A 20,493-nucleotide genomic window follows, 5' to 3' on the forward strand; every position below is an offset into this window, starting at 1 on the left:
CAAAGAAACAACGAAACTCTGTGAGCGGAGTTGTGCTTCCACATCTTCAAACAAGGCTTTGTTTGGTGTGGTCATTGCGTAGTGCATGTAACCTGTTGCATAAACGCAAGTGCGGAAGATGCGAAACACAAACGAACTGCGGGGTCACCACTATGGGAACGGGATCGATAATCGGGATATAGGAAACTTAATTCCCATATGTGTCTTAGCTCATATATATGAATATAATAGAGGGAAACATTCCACGTGGGAAAAATATATGTAAAAACAAAGACGATGTGACTTACCAAACGAAAGCGCTGGCAGGTCGATAGACACACAAACAAACACAAACATACACACAAAATTCTAGCTTTTGCAACCAACAGTTGCCTCGTCAGAAAGAGGGAAGGAGAGGGAAAGACAAAAGGATGTGCGTTTTAAGGGAGAGGGTAAGGAGTCATTCCAATCCCGGGAGCAGAAAGACTTACCTTAGGTGGAAAAAAAGGACGGGTATACACTCGTGCACACACACACATATCCATCCACACATATAGAGACACAAGCAGACAGTCTTTGAATATGTCTGCTTGTGTCTGTATATGTGTGGATGGATATGTGTGTGTGTGTGTGTGCGCGAGTGTATACCCATCCTTTTTTCCCCCTAAGGTAAGTCTTTCCGCTCCCGGGATTGGAATGACTCCTTACCCTCTCCCTTAAAACCCACATCCTTTCGTCTTTCCCTCTCCTTCCCTCTTTCCTGACGAGGCAACTGTTGGTTGCGAAAGTTAGAATTTTGTGTGTATGTTTGTGTGTCTATCGACCTGCCAGCGCTTTCGTTTGGTAAGTCACATCATCTTTGTTTTTACATATATTTAGCTCATATATATTTACACTTGACACTGCGTCTGTAAAGAATGAAGTATAACAAAGAACTGACTAAAGTAAAGTTAAGATGGAGGCTCGACAGAGCACTTAAGAGTTCACAGATAAGTTTCACGGTCTATACGAACTATCGATGCCACAGGTTCATACAATAATTAATTATAGTCAATGTGTTTTTGTAATTTGATTAATAATCAACAAAGAACATTAAACCTGTTTTTTTTTCAAATGTAACTACTCTGTATTTTGGCTCCAGATAATTAATTTCTTAAAAAAAAAAAAAAACAGATTTACACTTATTATGCCTCATATAATTACACAGAAATATTGCTTTTAGAATAGGGATTTTATGTTTCCCTTGTTGTGGGACACATGGCACACCGCATGGAAGGTATGCTACTCCCAATGCCAAAACGTTTTGCCAAGACAGGAGATGGTTGATAAGAAGCGTATTGATCTCTGGAGTATTTGAATGAAGTGTAATGGAATCTTGTGTGTCATCTGAATGAGACACAGCCAGGACAAGAGCACCACAGGCGCAATGATGCAAGCTGGTGCCAGTGCCATAGAGACTCGCCACCTGTGAGAGTTCCAACAGTACCACGGGCAGCGCTGAGGATGAAGATATCGACTTTGCCTCAGCCAATTGCTGGCTGAGTACAATTCGCCAATGACTGGACGGTAACAGACAGAAGCCTACTCAGAAGATAGAAGAGCAGCTCTCGCCCACTTGGTTATATATCATCGTCCAGGGCTGACTTTGATAGGGAATGTTATTTATTGAACTCTTAGAATTGAACAGACAGTTGTTGTAATTGCAATTACTATGTACTGTGAAGTTTACCTACAATTATTTTCACTCGGCCATTGATGGCCTTTTTAGTGCTACATTACAAGCAGTGTTACAGACTTCAATATTCAAGTAGTCACAAAGATAAAAAAAACTTTTAACTCATTTCTGAGACTACGTTACTAATTTGTTGGAGTCTTGTAGAACCTTCGTTCTCCTATCCTGTTACCTGACCCAGGCATAGCTGTCTAATAGTGGCAGCACAGAGAAATTGTCTTAGTGGTGTACTGTATCAGAAGCCATTTCACAATCTCGGCGTATCGTAACAGTGGCACCTCGGCCTCCACAGCTGTAGCAATGAGGCCTTTACAAAACTGGCGACGAGGGTTTACAAAAGAATTAATGCCTCTGTACAATGGAAAGATGAAAAGGTCTGGCTTGGAAAATGTGGTGGTGATAAGTTAATTTCTTTTGAACTGTTCACAGATTCACTGGATTAAATAATAATGTTTTTACCTGTAACTCTGAATATATTTATTTCCCACAGTTCCAATTTAGCCATTTTCAAGTGGTTGCTGCAGAAATGCAATCTAATTACATATACAATTAAAAAATACATACTTAACACTGTAGAACTATTTGAAAAATGGCAACTAGACTCTTAAAAACTTATACGCAGTACATCAGCACATTTCAAAGGGTAAAATGGTCACCAAGAGAAAATAAACACTCATCGCCATTAATGACAAAAGCAGTGAAGAACATCTACACAAAACATAACACACAAAACATAACACACAAATCAACACTGGGTCCACTGCAGGTAATTCTCATCAACAGAAAGACAAGTATTTCTAAAAATTATACTGAAGTATTAACATTAAAAAGAAAAATCCTAACAGACCTTACATAGCAAAGGTTTAAATATGCAACCTAGACATAACAAAATCTTCACTTTTCATGAAATGACCCTGAGGCAGATTTTATTTGCCAGGAAGATGACAAAAGTTTCTGAAATATGAAAGGAATTATTCTTAATGTTTACCTTGCAAATGATAAACCATTAACCTGTGACCATTATGCTGGTCATCTGGACCACCTCCGACATGAATTTGTTAATGCAGCACTGAACTACTGGAGAATGCCAACATAATGCAGTAGAACAGTGAGTAAATCTGTACAGCTCATCTTTCTTTCATCGATAATGTCAAAAATGTTCACACCACTGGCAGCTCTGCCTCAAGAAAAGTTATCTGAAGTAAGAATACTGCCATTGATACTGTAGCAACACTGATTCTTGCAATTAAGCCTGATGCAAAAAATTAGCAATTCAGCTGTCACCAAATACAAAGACTTAGATGTTTTACTGTTAACTCTTATAATGTTAACTTATTTCAGTATACTTCCCAATGAATGTGATCTCTACAGCAATTTTCTGAACTGATAAAGTATCTCTATTTCAGCAAGGCATTCTTCCATCAAACGTGCAATAGTCTACCTAGTGGTGCATCATTCAACTAACCACAAAAACAGAACGTACTCTTTTGCTCCATATTTTCTGCCTGACCTAAAAAGCATATTCTGCCTCAAAAACTAATAATCCAACCCCTTACACACACACACACACACACACACACACACACACACAAAATGTGTCATACCCATTTGCAAACCAATCACATTTACTTATCTTCATGTGCACATGCAACAAAATTTAAACACAAACTATGGCAAATAGCCTAACCACTGACTAATTTCACAAAATTATGATACATCTGTCTACTCACCAATGAGGCCAGTGTATTCAACACCGTTACTTTCATGTGACTTCTTTGGCTGTACACCTTTCATTTTCAGTCGTGTGTTAACAACCCATAATGGAGTTGTCAGAAGAACATTAACAACACCTGAAAAGCATTCAGGAAATTGTTTAAGAGCATTCACATAGAAAACTGTAATTGATTACAGAGTAACAGGAATTACACATAGAAAAAAGTGGAAAAACTACGAGGGTGGTTTGGAACGTTCTTGGAATCACCACTAGAGGTCAGCACTAGCGCAATGTGTTGTTCACGTGATATTCATTGAACTGCTGCCTGTAAACACGTGCCACATCAGTGCTCTTGGAAGAGAGCTGTGACGGTAACATAGCTCTGTGGTTGTTCCCGCGTAGTGACTTGCAAAGATGGAAAAAAAATTGAGATTCGAGCAGTGATTAAGTACTTTGTAAAGAAAGGTACGAAAGCAAAAGACATTCATGGTGATTTCCAGAATACACTGGGGACTCTGCTCCTTGATATTCGACTGTTGCCACATGGACAAATGAATTTAAATTTTGTTGGGAGAGCTTATATGATGACCCACGCAATGGTCAACCAAGATGTGTCACTACTCCAGAAATCATTGCGTAAGTGCACAGAATTTGACGTGGAGGATTGCCAATTGAAAATGTGTGAAACTGCTCACACTTGTCAGATGTCATCTGAAAGGGTATGTTACATTTTAACTGAAGAATTAGAAACGAAAAAATTAAAAAAATTACCTGCAAGGTGGGTGCCACAACTCTTGACGTGTGCCTGCATGCATGTGCTGTTGCCATGGCAAAATTACACGAAGTAAGGTACGAATTGTTGCCACACCCGCCTTATTCACCTGATATGGCTCCGTCAGACTCCCATCTCTTCCCAAAACTGCAAATTTTTCTTGGTGGACGAAGATTCACTTCAAACGAAGAATTGATAGCTGGAGATGACAACTATTTTGCAGGTCTGTAGGAAACTCATTTTCGAGATGGGATCAAGGCATTGGAACATCGTTGGACCTAGTGCATTAATCTATGAGGAGACTACATTGAAAAATAAAGAAAGTTTTTTCTATTCCGTTCTGAGAACTTTTCAAACCACCCACGTATTTGTATGGAGTGCACACAAGCCAGCCAGGCAGCCCCCCCCCCCCCCACACATATACACATTACACAGCTGACAAAAACAACCAAATCTGGATCAAGAAGTTACTCCACTTTGTCAGAAAAAAGGGAAAAGTTGGAGGAAAGAAGTTATCACAAGACAGGGAGAAAAGAAACTATCAAATGATTATTAGGGAGAACTTAATACACATGTCTACACCAATTTTCCTTAAATAGTACCAGTTTTATAATAGCTTACTACATTACAAGTTAAAAAACAATGATTATGCAATATGCATGTGTTAATAACCAATTCTGAAGTGTACAAGCTCCAGTCAAAATAGTGGAATTCTGAAGACTCTTAGTGGTAATCAAAAATACGATGTATGTCTCCATCAAAGCACCACTATTTGTAGATAAGAATGAGCTTCCCGTTCCCAGCCAAATTCAAAACATTCTTTTTTTTGCTTGTGTAACATAACAATCTAAACTTTGTTAAATCAAATCATGCTAGTCTGTCTTATCCAAATAGCTTTATCTCTGTAACTAGTGGCAACCTTCCATCCACTTCAACTTTATTACTACAGACGAATATTTCATTCACAAAGGATGGAATTTTGAGGGTTGCAACAATTGATACATACAATTAAATTAGTTTTCTGTGTCAATGGTTCAAATGGCTCTGAGCACTATGGGACTTAACATCTATGGTCATCAGTCCCCTAGAACTTAGAACTACTTAAACCTAACTAACCTAAGGACATCACACAACACCCAGTCATCACGAGGCAGAGAAAATCCCTGACCCCGCCAGGAATCGAACCCGGGATCCTGGGCGCGGGAATTTCTGTGTCAATCACTTATTTATTATTCCACTACACATTTTGATGGTTCACACAATCAATTTCAGGTGGGGAATCATTTAATTACATAACTAATTTTACTGAAGAGCACAGATGCTTTTCACAATAGCAGACCAAGCGCAGTGAAGGTTATGTTGCATCTTTTGCTGATGGTAAAAATTGACTTTTAGAGAAGACACTTTTAAAGTTAAAGAACATGAATTTGACAGTAAATTGTACTTACATGGACAGCAGAGTAGTGAGAAGTCTGGATACTGCTATTTCTTTTATGTCCTCTTCACTGTACTTTGTGTATACACCATTACTCCAAAGATGATGTACTGGGTGTGATCGAAAAATAATGGGAATTTTTTCATTTTGTGGGCTTTATACATTGAATTTTCTTTTTTTATCTTGTTGGTACACATGTTCCTGATGTATGTTCGTATTTTCAGCTCTTTTGAATATTTGGTTTATCGTTGACACCTGGAAAGGTTATGTGGGTTTTCAAGTGTTCCGCAAATTTTTACTTTTGAAAAAGATTGATCGGAGAATTTACATTAACTTGGGCACCACTTTTGCAAATGTTGACTGCGGCATTTGATGAATCTACTACAAGTAACACAAGAGTTCAGAAGTGGTATACACGTTTCAAAGAAGGTCAAAAAGACACTGACGATGATGACCACCCTGGATGCCCTACCACATCAATTGTTGATGACAATATGGAACAACTAAAGAAAATAGTTCTGGAAAATCGCCAAATCACCATCAGAGAGGGTGCTGATGATGTTGACATATCCTCTGGCTCATACCAAGCAATTTTTTCAGATGTTTTGGGCATGAAATGTTTAGCAGCAAAGTTTGTTCTGAAATCATTGAATTTTGACCAAAACATACATCACGTAGATGCCGCTCAGGAATCTTAGGAATTGCTGACTGAAGTCAGTGACTGAGGATTTCTAAAGAAGATTATAAACAGTTGGCAAAATATGGTTATACAGTTATGATGTAGAAACCAAGGCCCAATTGTCCCAATGAAAACTGCATGAAGAGCTGAGACCAAAATAATCCAACAAGTTAAATCACATGTGAAGGTTCTTCGCAATGTTTTCTTCAGTTATAATGGGGTAGTGCATTGTGAGTTCATGCCTTGTGGTCATATAGGTCTATAAAGAACACTATCTGGAACTTATGCACTGTTTGCATGTAGCAATCTGAAGAAAATGATTGCAATTGTGGCAAAACCACTCGTTGAAATTGCATCACGATAATACTCCCACTCACACCTTGGCAAAATATAAAGCCATTAAGTTACCTCAACAACTGTATTCACCAGACATGGCCTCCTACGCTTCTTTCTGTTACTGAAGCAGAAGAGAACCGTAAAAGTATGTCGTTTTGCCACCACTGATGAGATGCTGATTTGATGAAGGAGCTGAACACCACAATGAAAAGTGAGTTCCAGCAGTGGCATGCAAGATGGGAAAAAGTGCTGACACAAGTGTATTATATCTGATGGGGATTATCTTGAAGGAGAGAAAGTTGATGTTAGTGTATAAATTAAGATTCTTTAAGGGGGAAAAAAAAGAAGAAAAAACTCATTACTTTTTGATCACACCTCATACATATTACATACATACTGTCTTATAGTGGATACAAACCTGAGAAAGTGCAATAGCTGGAACTTGGTTATTCATTACTCTACATTACAATTCAGTTATTATATTAAACAGTTATCAACATAAATATTTTTCTTTATATTAAATGTATGAATTGGCTGCAACAGAACATGGACATCTGCACAATTCAATTATTTTATTAAATGCTTATGTTAAAAAAAAAAAAAAAATTACAATAAATCATGCATATATATTGCAGGTTGAACTTATTGGGAAATGAATGGCAGTGTTTAAATAAATTGCTGCCCACTGAAATTGTGCAGTGGAGAAGATATACAATAAGTAGCATTATGGAGACACATTAGAACCCTCTTGTTCCTGTATGTTTAATGTTACAAACTCATGCTCTTTAACTTAAGTGCTTTCTCTAAGAGACAACTTTTACCATCAGCAAAAGATGCAACATAACCTACAGTGCCCTTGGTTGGCTGTTGTGAAAAGGCATCTGTGCTCTTCACTAAAACCAGCGATGTAATTAAACGATTCTCAACCTGAAGCTAATTGTGTGAACCACCAAAACGCGTAGTGGCAAGATAAATAAGTGAATGATTCAGAAAACTGTTTTATTTGTATTTTACACTACAGTTAAGACTTGGTCTCCCTCTACAATTTTCACCTCCCTTTAACCCCCTTCCCCATGCCCTACCCTTTCCCAATTTTCCTCTGTTACCATATTAAATATACCTCAATGCCTGAGAATTTGTCCTCCCAAATCTCAAATTATTTCTTTTCAAGTGTGCCCTAAAGCTCTTTCTCCCCAATTCCAAGCAGTGTCCTTTCAGTAATTACTCGACTTATCCAACTAATGTTCAGCATACCTCTATAACAACACGTTTCTTAAGTTTCAATTCTCCTCTTGCCTGTATTGACTACCTTTAATATGAGGCTACATCCCATATAAGTACCTTTAGACAAGACTTCCTAACACTTAACTTTACATTTTGTTAAAAAAACTTCTATTTTTAATAATTTTTTTCTTGCTACTGCGTACCTACATTTTATATACTTTTTCTTCAGTCATTGATTAGTTATTTTACTGCCCAAGTAGCAAAACTCATCTACTACTTCTAGTGCATCATTTCTTGATCCAATTCCATCACCATCACCCAATTTAATTCGATTACACACCATTACCATTGTTTTATTTTTGTTTATGTTCCATAAACTGAGGTGAATCTGATCACGAAGTGCAGTTTTCTAATACCAATTTGAAGTTTTAACTGTACAACCTTGAAGATGGTATATTCACATATTAACTTATTTGTAATTCATAAATGCACTTATTATTTTTATTTGATTGTTGATTGCATTCACCTCATAAAGTGGGATGAATCCAATCACTCATTTATATCGTACGGCAAAAATGGAATCAATGTAGCGAGTCTGATCACTATTTTGAATTTAAAAACAAAATATTGGCATATTCACAACAACATATTACATTTCCTAACACAAACAAGTTTTCATAGCTACATTAAATCATACATTCCTATTATAAAGACACTTGCATTGAAAAAAGCTAACAGACAAATTTCAGTTTCAGTAATTCTGTGAAACAATCAACATGAAAGACATTTACTCAATATCATGATTATCTATCCCTTCAAATATATTTTCACCTCACCTTCTATATTCTGGCACAACATTTTTAATATTATGGGCTCTCTCTTTACCAATAAAAAACTGAATCTTCTTTTCATAGGAAATTTCACTATGGTGAAATTGTTTTTATTGAATTCTTGGCAATTTTTATTCTTCTCCTTGTCCATTCCTTCATTTTCATTTGACCAGTGCTGTTCTACATCACTGTTAGATGTTCTCGAGATAGGGATCCTAGATGGGGACTCCCTTTTTTCAATACTGTCACTATCACTTTCACTGGAGACACTAACAACAATACCTTTTCCTGGAGTTAACGCTGAGCACTTTTCTCAGTGTAGCATTCCTTTTGTTTCACAACTCTGTTTTTCTTTTTCCAGTCATCCATCACATTTATTCAGGCAAGTTTTAGAGGTCTGAAATGATGGCATCAAGTGGCTGACACTAATGAATAGAGTAAGGAGGGAGGAGCAGAAATTGAATGTCATGTTCATGGCATTATTTAATCACATTAAAAAATGTGATGACTGAGAGACTGTCACCTATAATCACTTCTGGTCTCTCTAACTGCCAGAGATAAGACAAGACAATTTCAGCAAACCACAATTCAAACATTGTTGGGTCAAACCAACCACTTTGTCTCCTATTATAATCTGCACCAGTTAAATCTCCTTCAGTCCAAGTATTGTGGAGGTGTTTTGCCCTATAAACTGTGTACAGTAGGAGAACTGTGCCATCTGCAACTACTGTTGTATTACACTGATACTTGGTTTGGAACTATCCACAACCCTTTCAGGATTTGTTGTATCTGACTTCACTACTACTTTCACTTGCCCAGGATCATCACTAAGTTGGTCTTATCACAGTTATAATGTTCAAGGGAAGAACACCATTCAAGAACACTTTCAGTTTCTTAAAATAATCATTCACTGTTTATCACATAACTACTGCCCTTGCCCTCTTTACGTTTTCACTTACTATCTAAATGTTAGTTCCTTATTTCCTTTCAGAAAAAAACACTATCCACTTATGACTAGGTCGATTGTCGTTAAATCTTTTTTCAGTTCACCATGCTTGATTACGAAATGTCTGTATGATGTCCCTAACACCATTATTCCTTAGAGAAAGCCCCCATTCACACAAAACAATATTCCTTCTATCAGATTTTCCCCCCCTCACTGTTGAGTAACATTGGTTGGCCACCTATTTTGTATTTGTTCTCTAATTTGTCACTTAACATTGCATAAGGAACTGTAGGACATGTTCTGAGGCATCAAGGGATCACCAATTTAGTATTGGAGGGCAGCGTGGAGGGTAAAAATCGTAGGGGGAGACCAAGAGATGCATACACTAAGCAGATTCAGAAGGATGTAGGTTGCAGTAAGTACTGGGAGATGAAGAAGCTTGCGCAGGATCGAGTAGCATGGAGAGCTGCATCAAACCAGTCGCAGGACTGAAGACCACAACAACAACAACAAGAAACTGTATATACTTTTGAAGCTTTGTGAATGCTCAATCTTCACGATTTGACTGCCTTCATGGCACTTAGAAGTAATTTCTGGATCACTTAGAAGTAATTTCTGGATGTTGATGGATTTCCAGGCTGGTCCTAGAACTTTCTTGTACACTCACATGATCAGATTTACACTTCAAAAAATTCACTTTTGTAAGAAAGTGTGCATACCATCAAAGCAGTATTAACAAAGAACAAAAATTAAACAGTAGCACTCAAGATGTTCCTATGCAAGTAGTAATATTACAACTTACCAATTACACACAGGAAATACCTGATGCCAGCAGAAGTTTTAGTACTGATGCATTTACTTCGTGAGTCCAGCACATAGTTACTGTCTCCTTACAGTGCCATTTGTTGGTATCTCACACTCAGATACGCCACTGTTATAGACATATCAGTCAAGAATTGACATTTGTTAACTGCGATGTTCTTGTTAAGATGCCACATTCACATATCCAAATGTTGAAAATTTGATTCACCTCATTTTACAGTTCAGTGTAATAATCTCTTTTCGAGACACCACCTGCTTTGTCCAACTGCTCTTCCAAGTTGTTTGCCATCTCTGGCAGAATTGCAATGTCATCGGCAAATCCTGAAGCTTTTATTTCTCTTCCCTGAACTTTTAATTCCTTTTTGTAATTTCTCCTTGATTATGCACATTGTCCACAAATGCTTGGTTGTTCCTATAAGTACATCATATACAAAGGAAAAATAGCATTTTCCGTAAGCAATCCTTTCCTGAAACTACGTAGCAAGTGTGACAAATTGTTTACTGAAAATTAATACTATTCTTTTACAAAAGGCTTTCACAAAAACTCCAAATATGCTCATAATACAAAACTTGTTCTTAACTATCTACTTTCTGCATTTTTATAAGGTGGTTTACCTGATGGCTATTTTAATCTGTCTGGACTCTGAAAATTGTTACACACTTATCTGTACTAGCAAAATTTGGACTTAACTAGTTAGCTACTGACAGGAAGTAATCATCGTGTACTTTTCAGGTATCTGGTGAATCGCCAGTTCCAGTTTTCTGCAGTAGAAATGTGTTATTTTGTCCATAATCTTTCCATTCTTAATACTTTTATATAGTGCTTTTTTATGGGAAAAAGGTGCTGGTACCCACGAAGATGATGTTATTCTAGCAGCTTCCACAGTCCTCTGATGTACACTGGTTGTTTCTAGACCACTTTTTGCTTCTGCTATCAACTGCAGAATAACGAACTTGGAACAGCCATGAGTCTACATATTTATTAAGACTGAACTGAGGGAGAGGAGGCCCTACCATCCCGATGAACAGCAACGCAGAAGTTGTCTACACAAGTTGAAGTTGTTATAAAATTCATTTGAGAGAAATTCATTTTACATTCACTAAAAATACTGCAACCATGCCCAAAGTGTGCTTCAGAAGAAGTAGTATATCTGGTAATTCATTTTCTTGAGCACATCTTCCTGTTTCCAATACCAACATATAAAACAAAAAGGTGTGGTGCCAGCTTGTACAGAATAAATCACGCAATTTCATTTGCAAAGAGCAATCTACTGGGATATTTATAATACATTTTGCTCTAAATAAATCAAACACTTTTTGAAACAAAAAAAGTGCCAGTACAATGCACTCTTGTGTGGTGCAGAAAACTGCTTTTATCACAAAAGACTATAGGGTGACATTTGTATCAAGAGTGCCCTATTCTCTTGGTAAAATGCACAGTTTTAACCTGTCTGAAGACATCCCTCAGCACTCTTAAATATTTTCTGTGGTGAAATTCCACATCTGAGCAATGACTATCCCTCAGATTACAATTCAGCTTTGGTTTCTTTCTGCACAGTTTTTGAGTGCTATTTCATTCCCAACAGATCACTTATTAGTACACTATTTTTCATTTTAATGAGAAATAGTTACAATAAATGTGATGGAATTGTAGGGACATTCTTTGAATTTTAGAATTCCTGCGAAACGTCTCTTGAGATTATTTACATAAATGTATGTACTCCAAGTGGACCTGTTAAGCCTAAACATTTCTATGAACTGATGTGTCATATCTGGAAATGATTAAGAAACATAAGGAACCTCAACACCTCTCTGATATCCTTGAATTTGACGTTATGCAGGAACAAAGCACTGAGTGTAGATTTCTTCCCCACTACCAACAAAACTCGCAAGTGTGTTTTTCAGTTACTTCAGCTCTGACATCCCTTCTCTGTGGCTGTCTATAAACATCTATTATTTTTTACTGTTTTTTTAGCATTCTGTTACAAAAAAACAGATTATAGTATGCTGAAAATGTGTAAAGTTGCCATTTTTGAAATCCCTGTGTCAAATGGCATGAAAAACAAGCAACAATCAACAGAACATCCCACAGAAACTAGGAGAAACTACAGGGTCCTATGGTTTTCCAGTATCGGTAAGCACTTGGGCTTAGCAAAACTGTCAATAAAAATATTGGCAACAGGAATGATATATTTATTGATAAAGACATTAACACAAATGTATTCACATTTCACTACTACAGACAAAAAATATTAGTGGACCCACCACACCAGTATGAACATCACTAGTTATTTACTCACCAGCTACGGATCCAAGAAGCAAGTCTCTCACTGCACTGTGCTGTACAGGATGAACTTTTGTTCCCTTAAGGCCATGGAATGTGTAAAAATACACAAAATTTGAGGCACACAGGCTCTCCAAGACAGGAACCATGCCACGATACAACGTACAGCTAAACAAAGCACCATACACAAATAAGAGGACTAATAACAACACAACATAATAGTAATAGGAAGGTGTGTATTCTTATTTATCAGATAGTAATAGGAATTACTAATAATAAAAAAAAAGAGGTCTGAAAGATATGTTTAATATAAGCACAATGATCAAGCACCAATTTTTCTTTAATCTACAGCTACTGATCAGTCATTACCAAGCAAATGTACTATCTCTTCACCTGCTGCACTTACACTACCATTTTCCACATAAAAAAAGAAAATCATACCCATTATAGAAACAGTTCACAATAGGATCAATTGAAATTTTAAACAATTCTCCACATAATTCATTTCATTTTGAATGAACTGAGAAACTTTGGGCAAGTGGTGGTCTATTGAATCTCTGGGAAAGATGTAACCATATTTAAACTCCACAATATCTTACAGAAACGAATACAGGAGAAGCTCTAAGTTTTAAAAATATAATGGCTTTGACTTAAACTTCACAGAATGAACATACTTCATCTGATACAGGTTAACATCCTGCAAATTACATTTTTGCCTTTACAAGATAGTACTGTTTTGACACGGAGAACTGTGGCCATTATGCTTTGTTTCTGGAATTATCAACAATAAATTATCCAGGCACTAGGAAAAATGTATAAAATGGCAATTTAGTAACGAAAATGTGAATTTTTTTCAGTTGAGACAGGAAGAAGTAAATTAGCCAGTGAATCACTGTGTCACAGTTCTAAAAATTATGACAATGTATTGAATTTTTTACATGTTTTACGCTAATACTTCCTCTTAAGAGTCTACCATAAAAAACTGTAATCATATGGAAATGGGCTAAGGCTGCTATAAAAGTACCAAATGAATTTTTTTTAAAAAAGTTAGACAGTAAAATGGAAAGCAATACAGATGTAAACTTTATAAGCCATGTCAAATGATATGAAAATACATTTAGAAGCATGATGAAGCCACAAAAAATACTGCACAAAATTCATTCTGAACCATAGAAATGAACAGGATGAACAGTTTTAAATTCTGAATATATAATTACAGCTAAGTATGCAGAGGAGTTAACATTATTTTTAAAAAATAAAAATAGTGGTCAGACTTTGATTTACTGAGGACCAATAATAAATTTGAAGGATTTCCTGGTCCATACATACTTCCAAAAGGTACACAGAGCATCGAGAATATCATCGATAATACACACCTGGAAATGGAAAAAAGAACACATTGACACCGGTGTGTCAGACCCACCATACTTGCTCCGGACACTGCGAGAGGGCTGTACAAGCAATGATCACACGCACGGCACAGCGGACACACCAGGAACCGCGGTGTTGGCCGTCGAATGGCGCTAGCTGCGCAGCATTTGTGCACCGCCGCCGTCAGTGTCAGCCAGTTTGCCGTGGCATACGGAGCTCCATCGCAGTCTTTAACACTGGTAGCATGCCGCGACAGCGTGGACGTGAACCGTATGTGCAGTTGACGGACTTTGAGCGAGGGCGTATAGTGGGCATGCGGGAGGCCGGGTGGACGTACCGCCGAATTGCCCAGCACGTGGGGCGTGAGGTCTCCACAGTACATCGATGTTGTCGCCAGTGGTCGGCGGAAGGTGCACGTGCCCGTCGACCTGGGACCGGACCGCAGCGACGCACGGATGCACGCCAAGACCGTAGGATCCTACGCAGTGCCGTAGGGGACCGCACCGCCACTTCCCAGCAAATTAGGGACACTGTTGCTCCTGGGGTATCGGCGAGGACCATTCGCAACCGTCTCCATGAAGCTGGGCTACGGTCCCGCACACCGTTAGGCCGTCTTCCGCTCACGCCCCAACATCGTGCAGCCCGCCTCCAGTGGTGTCGCGACAGGCGTGAATGGAGGGACGAATGGAGACGTGTCGTCTTCAGCGATGAGAGTCGCTTCTGCCTTGGTGCCAATGATGGTCGTATGCGTGTTTGGCGCTGTGCAGGTGAGCGCCACAATCAGGACTGCATACGACCGAGGCACACAGGGCCAACACCCGGCATCATGGTGTGGGGAGCGATCTCCTACACTGGCCGTACCCCACTGGTGATCGTCGAGGGGACACTGAATAGTGCACGGTACATCCAAACCGTCATCGAACCCATCGTTCTACCATTCCTAGACCGGCAAGGGAACTTGCTGTTCCAACAGGACAATGCACGTCCGCATGTATCCCGTGCCACCCAACGTGCTCTAGAAGGTGTAAGTCAACTACCCTGGCCAGCAAGATCTCCAGATCTGTCCCCCATTGAGCATGTTTGGGACTGGATGAAGCGTCGTCTCACGCGGTCTGCACGTCCAGCACGAACGCTGGTCCAACTGAGGCGCCAGGTGGAAATGGCATGGCAAGCCGTTCCACAGGACTACATCCAGCATCTCTACGATCGTCTCCATGGGAGAATAGCAGCCTGCATTGCTGCGAAAGGTGGATATACACTGTACTAGTGCCGACATTGTGCATGCTCTGTTGCCTGTGTCTATGTGCCTGTGGTTCTGTCAGTGTGATCATGTGATGTATCTGACCCCAGGAATGTGTCAATAAAGTTTCCCCTTCCTGGGACAATGAATTCACGGTGTTCTTATTTCAATTTCCAGGAGTGTATATTGGGAACGATCTATTGGAATGTATTAGCAACAAACCAACAAGTACTACAGTCAAAATTCCAACAGAAAAAAAAACTGGATAAAAAAAATGCCAAATTTGTCGACGTTACGGGACCCAAACTTAGAAAATGGTCTGGGCTTGCTATCCTTATGGGAATTCTAAAAGGAGGCAAGGATCGATGATTATTGGTCAACGAATCCGTTGATAGACACACCGATATTTCGCAAAATGACGTCCCGCAACCGATTCAGGTAAATACCATCATTTTACATTTTTCCGACAACAGCAATAAGCCAGATAATGCGGACCAGCTTTTCAAAGTGCAATTTGTAATTGATTATTTTTCCAAAATTTTTAAATAAACAAATATTTGAAACAAACAAATTTTGTATATATTTACGTATGTATATCTTCCAAATTCCACAAAAGTGGGGAAACAGGGTTGAGAACTTATGAGAACTAAGGATGAGATTAGTAACACTTAACAATTTATAATCTCCCGATAATGTCAAGAATGCCGGCGACACGCCAAGTAATCCGAATTAGTGCTGCCGGCACCAGGCGAATCAATGTGTATGAGACATGTGGATGGCAAAGTGTTACGATCTACGAGCACTTGCTCAGTAAAAGAGATGTATTTCACAGTTGTGAATATGAACAGCTCTAAAGATAAGAACTTCAGTGCCCCTATTTACTGAACTTTTTTTTTTTCAGTCCATACTACCGCCTTACAAAATATGAAAAGCAAAGAGATTGCTGTAGAAGAGATTTGTATCACACTATTGAAGATGAACAGATACTCATAGCTCTTAAGGTATATATTTTACAGCATCCTTTTTGCTTTGAATGATTATGTCTGTCATATCCTCCAATACTGACCATTCATCCTGGGACATCCTCTATAAATAATTTACTCCTGATTATTGCTTTCCACTCTGTTTCATTTGCAGATCACATCTTTCTAATTGGAAAGCAAAACCAAAGAACGAATTATCCTGAGTCACCAGCACCCTAAACAGCTTAGAATTTTGGCTTGATCTAAGAGGATAAAAATTGAAGATGATAAACACCCAACTAAACCAGTTTAAACTGTCATAAACAAACAACTTCTAAACTACCCATAAAAATCAGGAACTTAAGGAAGCGGATTCTATCAAATCCCTGGTGATATCTGTAAAAAAATTATTGTTATGGTCTTATACACAGTGTGTCCCATTTATCTTTACCACCCTAAATAACTGTTTGTCCAGATGCAAATTACAAAATGTTTCAAGCAAATGTTCTTTAGCCGTCAGAGAACATCGATCAGCATGATTGCCTTTGTTTTAGCTTTGTTTTTTACAAAGATATGAACAGCGGTATGACTTTTTAAAATGGCACCCTGTATTTTTTATTCAGTATTTTATTTCCTCTCCTAAAGACCTATTCAAAAATGTATCACAGTGTACCATTCACTGAAACACAACATTATTAATTACACAACAAAACACTGACTTTGAGCCCAGGATCACAAACTCGTCCACTTGCTGGAGCTGTCAGAAGATAAATGAAAACCAAGTAAAAACATAACACGAAATTGACTCTCCTGTACCATTGCCCAGGAGTAGAACATGCAAAGGTGCTAAAAGTGGTGACACTGGACACCAATACACAGGTGCACTCATCGAATGAAAGAATTATTTACTACTTCCAGGACTGCCTGCTGCAGAGAATTACAAGCAAGCACAACAGATTCCTGCATGTCCTCTGGAGTTGTTGGAATATCACAATAGACATCATCTTTAATGCATCCCCAAAGAAAAAAGTCCAGATGATTTAGATCAGGAGACCTGGCAGGTCAAGTAACTGTTCCTCCTTGATCAATCCATTTAGCAGGATACCTCCGGTTCAGAACACAACGTGCACACAAGGCATTATGTGCTGGACATCCATCTCGTTGACACCACGTAAGCATTCTGATTCTTAGCGGCACTTCATCCAGAAGAGGTGGAAAAACTTGTCTGAGGAAGGTGGCATACGCTGTGCCATTTAGACTACCATTGATGAAATAAGGGCCAATAATTGTAGTACTAAGCATCCCACACCAGACGTTAACTCTCCATTGATGCTGATGTTCCACCTGTCTAAGCCACTGTGGGTTGTTGCTGGACCAATAATGCATGTTCCTTGTATTTACCTGCCCTTTGTTTGAGAAGGAACATTCATTGGTAAATAGAACATTGGAGAAGTAGCCGACCAGTTGCAAAGGATAAAGTAATCTTTACCTAGGTTTCAATAGATATAAATCTATCTTCTTCAGCTTGACGTGGAACCGTTGCTGTATCGCAGCTATGTTTAAAATATTGGAGAAGTAGTTCGGGTTGGCGAGGATTTGCTGCTGTACCCACTGACAGAACTGCACACGATTCTGGAAATAATTCCCATGCAATTCTTGATGTAGGTGTACATAGTAAGAATGGAACCTGTAACGTGTAAGAATACGATGTACACTGGTTTTAGAAATGCCAGTCTCGTGTTCAAGCTGACGTATTCTCGCATGTGGATTCATAGCAACGGAGGCGAGAACAGTAACTTTGGCATCTTCGTATGTGCGAGTGCTACGACGATGGCATTGTCATGGATTGAAACTTCCAATTTCCTGAAGCATTTCAACAAGACGAGAAAACATGTCGAAAAGGTGGGTTCTTGTCAGGATATCGCTCTCTGTACAGTTCCACTGCCTGTGTAGCATTTTGCCTACCTTCAACAAAAACAGCAACAACAACAACAACAACAAGAACAACAACAACAACAATAAAATAAATGTTATGTCAATGCAGTTTGCTGTATTCCTGCCCTACACAACAGTATTTAAAAGGACTAAACTACTGTACTAAATGTACCCGTACATAAGAAAACAGTATTACAATTACTGTTCTGCTAACTTACATTCCCCATAGATGAGTAGCATTTCTACCTTCTCTTCGCGGGTGTACATTCTACTCACACAACTCTTCAACTGCCGATGGTTGAGGGAATGACAGGTGTGCATTCTACTTATGTTTACATTTGTCCTCTGTCAATGTCAGCACGTGGATGTGTTCCATTACCCGAAGAACTTGCACTAAGCGCTGGGAGCGTCAACGTAGATACCAGTTCTACCAGCGGACAAAGGCAACGCAACGGTTCTTCTGTCACGTGATGACTATCTGGGAAAGATGGATCTCTTACTTAAGGACTCAGCATACAGAACATTGCAGGATGACCCAACTGAACGGATAAAACGGAAGACGCTTTCACTGCTGAAGAAGAGTTCTTTACCTGACGACGTTCTCAAAAAACTTCGTCCTGGTGCTGCCGTGCCACCGAGACTATACGGCCTACCCAAGATTCATAAGAAAGGGGTCCCGCTTCGTCCGATCATGAGTAACTTGGGTGCTCCTACCTACAATCTAGCCAAGCATTTAGCATCTGTTCTTGGCCCTCACGTCGGTAAATGCGAACATCACATTCCCAATTCTATGGTGTTTATTCAGAGATTGAAGTCCTTGTCTCTTAGTCCCTGCGATTTGCTTGTGAGCTACGATGTCGTGTCGCTTTTTACACGAGTTCCTCTGGAAGAATCCTTGCAATTAATTGGTGAGAAACTGGATGAGGAAACAACCAGGCTTTGTCGCCACGTGCTGACGTCGATGTACTTTTTACTCAATGACAAATATTTTGAACAGACTGACGGAGTGGCTATGGGGAGCCCATTGTCCCCAATAGTCGCCAACCTTTTTATGGAAGATTTGGAGGACATGGCGCTGAAGACGGCGTCCTTAAAACCAACCTGTTTCTGGAGGTACGTTGACGACACGTTTATGGTGTGGCCTCATGGGAGAGAAGCTCTTGACTGCCTCCTAGATCATTTTAATTCCCTGCATCCTAGCATCAAGTTTACCATGGAGGTGGAAAGTGACGGAAAGCTTCCGTTTCTGGATGTTCTGGTGTACAGAAAGGATGATGGGACACTGGGACACAGTGTTTATCGAAAGCCTACGCCCACGGACCGTTACCTGCATGCTTCTAGCTGTCATCCATCGTTCCAGCGTATGGGGGTCCTGTGGACGTTGGCGAGAAGAGCTTATGCCATTTCAGATGGAGAAAGCTTGACACAAGAATTGGACCACCTTAAGGTTGTGTTCAAGCAGAATGGCTATACAGATAAACAGATCCGCCGTGCTTTCCAGTTTGGACCATCGCCTGAACCACCAGAAGATACCTGCAAATCGGTGGCTTTTCTGCCTTTTGCTGGGAGCATTTCCTCGAAGATAGGAAGAATTCTAAAAAGATATCATATCAAAAGTATTTTTCGTCCGCCAGCCAAGATTAGAGCGCTTCTTGGCTCTGTTAAGGATGACTTGGGTTTGAGGAAGCCCGGTGTGTACAAGATCCCTTGCCACTGTGGGAAGGCTTATATTGGTCAGACAATCCGGACCATTCAGGACCGATGTGTTGCGCATCAGCGGCACACATGGCTGCTTCAACCTGAGAAATGCGCAGTGGCGGAGCATTGTCTCACCGAGGGACACAGAATGCTATATGACGCGACACAAATGGTTGCCCCTGCATCTCGCTATTGGGACTGTGTTTTAAAAGAATCCATAGAAATTCGTTTATCTGACAATCTTATTAATAGAGACAAGGGTTATCTTTCAAGTAAGACTTGGGACCCGGTGTTATCTGACATTAAAAAACAATGGTCTGTGTTTCAATCGTCGGAATAAAAATTTTTAAAATTTCTTTTATTTTTGACAGCGATATCTTGATTTCGCCTCTTTCCACCACTGGCGGCACGCTATGTTTACTGCGCTAGAGGGCAGCTACGGCACCTTCTCGCACACGCGTTGTGGGTCTTCTGCGGCCTATATAGGGGCTGCCGCTTGCGCTGGGCAGTCAGTTCCGGCGAGATTGTGCACCA

General features: G+C 39.4%; 1 protein-coding gene across 1 annotated transcript in view; it reads right to left on the reverse strand.

Moving 5' to 3' along the window:
• The window catches only part of LOC126253147 (peroxisomal membrane protein PMP34-like), a 51,350-nt gene that overhangs the window by 14,677 nt on the left and 16,180 nt on the right, over window positions 1-20,493 (reverse strand). The window contains exons 4-5 of the mRNA XM_049954292.1: window positions 12,770-12,921; window positions 3,442-3,561 (exon numbers count right to left, since the gene is read on the reverse strand). Coding sequence (XP_049810249.1) covers window positions 3,442-3,561; window positions 12,770-12,921 — 272 coding nt within the window. The remainder of the gene's footprint in view (window positions 1-3,441; window positions 3,562-12,769; window positions 12,922-20,493) is intronic.

Source organism: Schistocerca nitens, chromosome 4 (genome assembly GCF_023898315.1).
Source record: "Schistocerca nitens isolate TAMUIC-IGC-003100 chromosome 4, iqSchNite1.1, whole genome shotgun sequence".
Taxonomy (NCBI): Eukaryota; Metazoa; Arthropoda; class Insecta; order Orthoptera; family Acrididae; genus Schistocerca; species Schistocerca nitens.